Consider the following 8,794-nt stretch of genomic DNA (forward strand, 5'->3'; position numbering starts at 1 on the left):
GAGACCTTCTAATACCTTGCTGACGATTACTGTCTGCGGGACGCAGCTCACGAGCCGGCCGACTCACTCCTTCACAGGTGACTCACAGTTGTCCCAACCGACTTAAAGTGACTACACGTCATTCTCCAGAGTCTTTTCAAAAACATGACAAACTACAAGCACTGTGCTAACGCCATGAATGTCAAATTGACCCTCACAATCATGGCCGTGCGGCCACTCCCATGGCGACCCCACTGGCCTTGTGGAAGGGACCACGGCTCCCAGGCACGCGGGCCCTCACCTGGCATGCTGGACCCCTCCTATCCCCAACCATCGGTGCCACACTGCGCGGCGGGGGGGGGGGGGGGGGGGAGCAAATTAACCCACCCACGACAGAAACCGACCATTCCCTACCTTCCACACCTCCTCCTGCGGCTGCGAGCTCTGTCATGCCTCCCGGTCTCCTGGGTGTCCAAGCCTATCCTCTGGAACGATGTTCTACTTCTCCCTCTCACCAGCTACTAAGCTACCGGCTCCCTGAGCCACATCAGGTCACTCTGCCCATATGGCCAAGGGCTCGTTCTCGAAGATACACAGCAGGTGTTAACATACGTGTCTGTGAGCTGGTTCGTGTCAGAGCCATGGCGAAGGCAGTGCCCCCCACCGTCAGCTATCAGTACCTGGGAGCTGGTTCGCATCAGACCACAGCACACCCACGGTTCTAGTGTGTAACTGTGGGCTGGTTCAGGTCATATTCGTGGCAAAGGGAAGCATCTGGAACAGATCTGTGAACCGGGAAATGTCATACCCGTGGTGAAGGGAAGAGCCTCTCAGTCTCGCCTGCTCTAATTCAGCCCTCAGTGCTTCCACGTTCAGTAGGAGCCGATCCTGCAAAGCAGCAAACGACAATGACACCCGCTGCAGGCAAGGTTTACGATCACTTGCGTCAATATACCCTTAAACACAGAGCACAAACCGAGGGTTGCCAGAGGGGAGGAGAGTGGGGGCGGTGGGCGAAAGAGACGACAGGGATTAGGAGGCATAGGCTTCCAGATATAAAATCAGGCAGTCACGGGGATGAAAAGCGCAGCACAGGGAATACGGTCCGTGATACCCTAAGGACTCCGTATGGTGACACACGGTGACCACAGTGATGGTGACGAGCACAGGGTAAGGTGCGCAATTATTGAAACACTGTGCTGTCTACCGGAAACTGACACGACAGTGTAGGTTCGTTAGAATTCAATTAAAAAAAATGAAAAAGCTATCTGCATCCAGTGTGCTCAAATGTCAACCGTCATGACCGCAACGGGTGAATTCAGCAGTCACGAACCCCAAGACCGTTCTCTCCAAGAGTCCTCCAGTAAACACCCGGATCACCAAGTGAACGTCCTGAACCCTACTGAACACTCAGGTCTCAGGCACAGCAAGGTTACAGAGGAGAAACACCGAGCCACTGACACTTCTTCCTAATTATGTAGAGAGGAGCAGGGCTTTCTGGGCGGTGGGGGAATGGCCCTTCTGTGCAATAGGCACGTGCTCCTTCGTGGACCCTCCGCAGCCCAGCCTCACGTCTGCACACGCAGCACCAGGGAGCAAAACCGACGAGGAGCTTCGGTCGCACAACAACCCCCTAGGCGGTGCCGTCCCAGGCAGCAGACACCGCCGCACGGGGCTAACTGAGCGCCCAAAATGGGGCTGGTCCCGACCACAGGGGATGGAACCGTGAGACGCCCCGTGGGTTGCAAGGACTGAATGTGGAAAACATTGTAGAGTAGCTCCTTCACGTCTATACTATTTACATGATACAATAACATGTTGCCTGCATCGGGCTGCATGAAAACTAACATCACCCGCCTGTTTGACCATTTCAAATGCAGCCGCGAGAATCCTTGGGATGACACCCGCGTCACCTGTTACCTTCCTGCTGGGCAACGCTGCACTCAACGCAAGGTTTACGCGAACATTTTAGCTTTCGAGCGGACCCCCGAAGGGACTCAGAAATCTGAACCCAGAGGCTGCTCGGCTCCAACTCCGCCACACGCGTGCCGTTCAGACTTGCGAGCGTGGGGCCGCTCGAAAGCACAGCGGGGGCCCGCCGTGGAGGAAGTGGGAGCCCCAGCGGACACCTGCTCCTTTCCGGTCTCGACGGATCTCTGAAGGATTGAGAGATGGAAGTACCTTCTCACGTTGCGTTTCTTCTAACTGCTTTTTCACATTTTCAACTTCTCGTAATAGAGAGTTCTGAGAAAGACACAGACAGTCCTTTACTGTTGATTCTCGAAAACAGTGCATAGAGCATAGCTATGTTTCTCGTTACAATAACGCAGCACGGAAAAGGAACGGACCGTGTGGCTACACCAGCGAACAGGGTCACATGCCCACAGAGTGAAATGCGGTCTTTGAAACCACCGGAACAGCCTTTGGTAATACTTGGTCCGTGTACAATTTCTTCACGGATCAGTTTCTGAATGTAAGTACGACAAGTTCGTAAGTTTATTTTAATTAGTTAAACTGGTCCGTTCTAGCTTTTAGGATAATTCACCAGTCACTTGGGAAACACGACCTAAGTTTCGTACGTGTAATTCAAATCTAAGACAAAACTACTCTACCTTAAGGCTGGGCCCAGAGATCAAGGAGGCAGCGAGGTAAGAACCCTACGTGGGTGTAATAATGCACTTCCTAATGGTTTTTATGCAAAATAAGCGTGTCACGTGATTAGCAGGGCTCACTGGTGTCTCCCAGTGCCAATCACAGGGAAAACTCTGGGCTCATCTTCAGGGACACGGGTGTAGCCAGGACGGTTTTATCAGGTCCAAATCCAACTGTTTCCACCAGAGCTTCTCTGGCATAGATCCTATGACACTCCTTCCCTCCTGTTACAGCTAAAGTGTTTCCATGATGACTGTGTAAGAGTCCAGGCTTAGACTTTTTCCAAACCAGATGAAAAGAGAGAAGGCAGGAAATGGAACAGGAGAACCTGTTTTCAGCTGATTAAATGCCTTACATAACAGCGCACTCCTACAGCATCATCTCCATACACGAGGTTAGAAATCGGCTCCCCACGCAAGGACCAGGCGAGGGCTGGACCTAACACGGGTCCCAGCGTGGGGCTGGCCAACGAGGGCCTGCCGACCACGTCCAGCCACCGCCAGGTCCTGTAAATAAAGGGTTATCGGCCCACGGCCACTCCACTTAGTTAGGTACTGTCTGTGGCTACCTCTGTGCCATTTATTGATTAGCACGAAGCCACCTTACTCCTTAAGTCTCAATTAGCAAAAGCCTAAAGTGCTCCCTCTCGGGGGCCCTTCCCAGACCAGACTTCTCTTCTAGACAGTAACACACACCTGCCCACACACGTACGTCGGGCAGGGACGGGACGCTGGGAACTTAGCGGGGAGTGGGAAACGGTCTGTGGTCTTCCCGCGTTGAAGAACAACGCGAGGGGGCTCCCGTGTGAGGCCGGGAGCCCTCAGCCGCCGCCTGTCCCGTCCTACCTTGTCTTCCAGAGCGGCCATCCTCTCCTTCAGATGAAGCTGCAACCGCTCGTTAGACTCGGAAAGGAGCTTGTCGACAGTGTCTGACAGACGTTTGTTATGCTCCTCGTTCATCTTCTCCCTCTGCCTTGCCTGGAAGAGGAGACACCAGCTTCAAGCCAGAGTGCGATCACCAGCGCAGACGCGCCGAGGGCGTGCCAAGGACGTCCTCGTCCTCGGCTGCCCCTTCCCGCAGCCTTCTTGGGCGCACTTGTGCGTCACTGCCGGAACCGACCTAGCGGGGCACAGAACCGCAGGAACGTGCCTCCGAGGGATCGTCCATTAGAAGGTCCCGTTGTTTCTGGGAAACGAAATACGCAGGGGCCTCAGGAACGTCCTGATTATGAGCTCTCAGATGGGCTCAGGAGGCAGATGTACACGCAGGAACGAGCAAACTTTCAAGGGGATCAGCTTATCCACACACGGGAGGAGGAATCTCCCGGTGCATAAACAGAAGCTCGGATCCGGCTTCAGGGAGAAAGAAATGAATCCACAGACAAAAGCGAAAGGTAAAAAAAAATCCACTTTGGAAAAAATTCAGCGGTGAGAGAGACTTTCATCTGTTTTTCTTTATATTCACACATCACCTGAATGTTTTGTAACGGACACTTGTATTAAAAAATCGGAACTAATTACCTCAAGTAACTTTCAAATGTAACAGCAAAGCTCACGGGTCTGTGTTTTATATAACTGTCACCAACTGCAAGGTTTAAAAAGCTCGTTTCTGCCCCATATCCTGACGAACACAAAAGAGAAGCGGCGGGAACAGGCCGGCAGCACTTGGGGGCTCCTCCTGGGTGGAGGGCCATAGGGCACGGGGTAGACATGTGTCCTGCAGCCAGGGGGTCCGGGTAGGAGGAGGAGCCCACGGGACACGCCACAGGCCGGGCAACGGTCAGCCCCCCCCCCCCCCTCCCCGCCCCTGCTTGCGTCCCCTCATCTGTAAGACACACGTGCTGACACCTCTTCCCTTGGGAGCAGTGAACAGAAAGCATGACCGTCACACCTAACCCACGGCAACGGCCATCACTTGGAAAAGACCCTGGCCTCCCAAGAAGGGATCAGCACCCACGTATTTTTTAAGCAAAACAGCTTAGAAGTTTCCTTGGAATTGCCTCGGTTATAGAAGAATCCTTATCTCAACGCCTGTCCTTTCAAACTACAATCCAGTCCTGAAAGAAATGAAGTGCATCTCTAAGTAAGTAAGGTCGAATTCTTGGCCCAAGAGGCTAGCGTCTGCCTGTGCGAGTGTGTGTGATGGGAGGCCGGGGTCGGCCGACACGCGATCTCGTGCTAGCGTCAGGACCTTCACTCCCCGGAAACTCACGTTTGATGCTCTGCGACCTAGGGCCAAGCACATGAGTTTCCGGTGAAAACAAAACCTGACAGCCTCGGATGGACGTGCCAAGGCGGGGTGGCCGCTGCCTGGTCTGTCTCCTGGGTGTTTCTTTTTTTTTTTAATTTTTTTTTTTTCAACGTTTTATTTTTTATTTTTGAGACAGAGAGAGAGACAGAGCATGAACGTGGGAGGGGCAGAGAGAGAGGGAGACACAGAATCCGAAACAGGCTCCAGGCTCCGAGCTGTCAGCACAGAGCCCGACGCGGGGCTCGAACTCACGGACCACGAGATCATGACCTGAGCCGAAGTCGGCCGCTTAACTGACTGAGCCACCCAGGCGCCCCTCCTGGGTGTTTCATGTGGCCCTTCGACCAGCCCCTCCAGGGTAAAGTCTCAGGGGATTCAACGGACACGGGCCTCCTTTTCATCAAGGCTCAATTACGGTTTACCTCTTCTTAGGAACATCCACCCCGACCTACGCCTTTACGTCTCGAGTAGTCATTCAGGATGTGGGGACCAAGGTCAGGCCCATGACCTGATTTCAGGACCTCGATGTCACGTCCTCAGCAAGCAGACTACTCCTCTAGGACGGGCCTCACCCCAGGCCAGCGCCTCTGGCTTGGCCGAGGGGCACCTGCAAGGTCCCGCGTGCACCGCGAGTGGCTGCCGATGAGCCGTGCGGGTGCCTCCACCCCGGGCGGCACTGCCTACGGGGCCCGCGCGTCCAGAGAACATCGTCCACACGCTAGGAGCGCTCACCAGCGTCCAACTCGCGCCAGAGGCCACTGCACCCCTGACGGGATCGCGAGGGGGCCTGGCGTCCACGTGCGGAGAAGCGGGAAACGAGGCACCGCTCCCCACCCCCACCCCCCCCGGCCTGCGCCTCATCCTCAGCCACCGCCAGGCGCGCGGCCGCTCCGCTCAGACACGTACCCGCTGCAGTTCTTGGTTCTTTTCCTCCAGCTGGGCCTCCATCTGGCGCAGCCTTTCCTCGATGTTGCCATGCCTCTCCTCGGCCTGTGGGCGACAGCGGGGTCACAAGAGCCGGCCGTCCCGCACCACGCGCCGTGCCGACGCGCGACACGCCGTGAGCGGCCTTCCGCCTGCTCACACGCCCTACCGGCCTCACGCGTGCCAGTGGGAAGCGGTGGGCCTCCGAGCTGGTGACCGGGGCTCGGCAACGTGCTCGTCCCCACCCCGGGCCCCGGATCCGTGGACGGTGCCTCCTTCCCCCGGCAGACGCCCGTGGTCCCTGAGCACGGACAGCAGGAAGCAGCAAGCGGGACAGAGCAACGCACACGTGCTACCTTCCTAAGCTGGGAAGCGAGTTCCGACAGTTTAGCTTCCTCAGCAGCAGAGTGTCCAGAAGATAAAGGGTCGGACTACAGGGCCGACCGGGGACAGGAGAGAGGACAGGGGAGAAAAGAAACGGAGATTTTACACGCAGATCACAAAGGACAGGAGAGGCTCTGTTGGAGCTGTCGGTCTGTGGGCGCCCGGTACCACCTGCCCGACCCGACGTCAGCCATGAGGGTCAGCATCCCGTGCCTACGCCTTCCCAGTGGGGCCCTCACTGCACGGGAGCCGGTGAGACAGAAGCATGGACAGGTTCCCCGCGTTAGGCTCCCTCGGCCGAGGACCCGGAAGGCTGGACCGTCTGCCGGGTCATGTGCTCTCTCGGCCCGTGTGGATCACTCGATCCCAGCACCGACCACGTCACGTCTGGAAACTGCCTCTTCAACCGCTGGCTTCCCCCGTGGGTGGTGAGGGCTGTGAGAGCTGGGAGGGCAGGGACTGTGTCTGGCACAGGCCTCGTCTGTATTTGTTGAACCAGTGAATGAATTACTTCAAAATTTACTTATTACAGGGATGCCTGGGTGGCTCAGTCAGTTGGGCGTCTGACCTTTGGTTTCGGCTCAGGTCATGATCTCACGGTCTGTGAGTTCGAGCCCCATGTCGGGCTTTGTGCCGACAGCATGGACCCTGCTTGGGATTTTCTCTCCCTCTGGCCCTCTCTCTCTCTCTCTCTCTCTCTCTCTCTCTCTCTCTTTCTGCCCGTCCCCTGCTCGAGCACGTGCACACGTTCCCTCTCTTACTCAAAATAAATGGACATCAAAAGAATTTTTTAATAAAAAAAACTGTTACAGATTTATTTCGATTATTTTTAAAACAGAAGAGGATGTTCCTATTTCTGAGAAAAATTGTATCCTTTTTAAAAATTATTTATTTTTTTCAGTAAGCTCCACACCCAACAGGAGGCTCAAACTCACAACCCTGAGGTCAAGAGTCCCACGCTCCGCCGACTGAGCCAGCCGGGCACCCCTGTCCTTCTCTCATCCGAGGCTGCTATCTTGAGCTTTGAGTCGCTGACTTAACTCTGAGAAGCAGCGAGTCTTAGATCGAGCCAACTGGAAACAGCACACAGCTGACAGAACCGGAGGTAACGGAAACGGGGAGGATGCCTGGCATCTGAAAAGCGTTCCGATCTCAAAGTAGCACGGAAAACAGATCTGAGCTGTTTCGTGGACTCGGGCGCGCCGACGCGAACAGTGACAGGTAAGGTACACGAACAGGCCACCGCGAACATCACCATCCCGCCATCGGACCCAGCGGGAAGGGCGGGCCCCACCTTGGAGAGGGCGGCCACCCTCTGGGCCAGCTCGGCTTCCACCTCGGGCAGCGTCTCGGCCTTCCTCAGCGTCTGCTGCAGCTTCTGCTCCGCCAACTCCAGGCGCTCCTGCAACTGGCGGTTCTTATCCTCCGTCTAGGAAATGAAAGCGAAGCGTCAAAAGGTAGCGAGTCTTCTATCCGTTTCTACCTGTGACAAAGTGACACAAAATCTAAACGCAGACATCTACTAAATCAGTTCCGACAGAAGCCAACCGTTTCGGGAGCCGCTTCGGAGTAAACCTTTCCTTTCTGCAAGGAGGCTCCCACTCCCTGGGGCCTGATTTCACGGCGCAAAACACCTCTTGCCAAAGTATTTGCTTTTCTTCAGCGTCTTCAAAGAAGTCTTTCAAAAGACAAAGTTCCCACACGTTAAAGAAAACCCATCTTCTGTAGAAGCTTGCTCGTTCTTCCCAAGTTAAGGAAAGAAGGGTTCGGTCCTAAGCCTTCTTAAAAATAACCAGACTTGTTGTCTGAGGGCTCGCTCCTTAGGGCAGACTGCCGTGGGCACGTCGGCCAGGACAGAGCCTCCGAGAATATGCCTCATGCCAGTCGAGTTATTTTTGCAAGTGTGTGATTATTCTAGAAAAACCCTCTCACTCTTGAAAAAAAATCAATGGGGAAAATTTAGACAAGGGATTTTTTTTTTAAGTAATTTTAAAAATCATGTAGAAGTCGAGGTTCCTGTGAGGTTAACACTCGTTTATACACAGCCTCCTTTGTCTGTGTGCATATAGCTCTGTGTGTACAGAAAGACCACATATCCCGCTTCAAAACCCTGAGAAAATAAATCACATGCTGTACGTAGTATTTCGTGATCTGCCTTTTACAGTCATTATTTGGAACAACTTACATGCTTTTTTTTTTTTTTTTTAATTTTTTTTTATGGAGAGACGGAGCATGAGCAGGGGTGGGGCAGAGAGAGGAAGACACAGAATGCGAAGCAGGCTCCAGGCTCCGAGCTGTCAGCACAGAATCTGACGTGGGGCTCGAACTCACGAACCGCGAGATCATGACCTGAGCCGAAGTCAGATGCTCAACCGACGGAGCCAGCCGGTGCCGCTGGAACATCTTACGGGCTCTTAAACTGTGCTCCTCGATACGATTTTTAGTTGCTTCCTAGTACCCGACTCTTATTATTCTTTTGTGTCTAATAGACATACTTCTAAACACACCAAACTCGCTATGTTTCCAAGAAGCTGGGTTTGGGTCTCCTGTTTAACGCCAGATGACCCGTGACGACCAAGAAAGAGACGTGCGGCCTCTCAAAATT

The 8,794-nt window shown here is 54.3% G+C and overlaps 1 protein-coding gene across 4 annotated transcripts in view; it reads right to left on the reverse strand.

Moving 5' to 3' along the window:
• PPFIA1 (PTPRF interacting protein alpha 1) overlaps positions 1–8,794 on the reverse strand; it is a 92,078-nt gene that overhangs the window by 37,179 nt on the left and 46,105 nt on the right. For 3 of the 4 annotated variants that reach the window (XM_049641461.1, XM_049641475.1, XM_049641471.1), the window contains exons 9-13: positions 7,484–7,618; positions 5,788–5,871; positions 3,477–3,608; positions 2,161–2,223; positions 788–867 (exon numbers count right to left, since the gene is read on the reverse strand). In XM_049641461.1, coding sequence (XP_049497418.1) covers positions 788–867; positions 2,161–2,223; positions 3,477–3,608; positions 5,788–5,871; positions 7,484–7,618 — 494 coding nt within the window. Of the gene's footprint in view, positions 1–787; positions 868–2,160; positions 2,224–3,476; positions 3,609–5,787; positions 5,872–6,161; positions 6,237–7,483; positions 7,619–8,794 lie in introns of all 4 variants that reach the window. The other variant, XM_049641484.1, reaches the window with a different exon arrangement.

Source organism: Panthera uncia, chromosome D1 (assembly GCF_023721935.1).
Source record: "Panthera uncia isolate 11264 chromosome D1, Puncia_PCG_1.0, whole genome shotgun sequence".
NCBI lineage: Eukaryota > Metazoa > Chordata > Mammalia > Carnivora > Felidae > Panthera > Panthera uncia.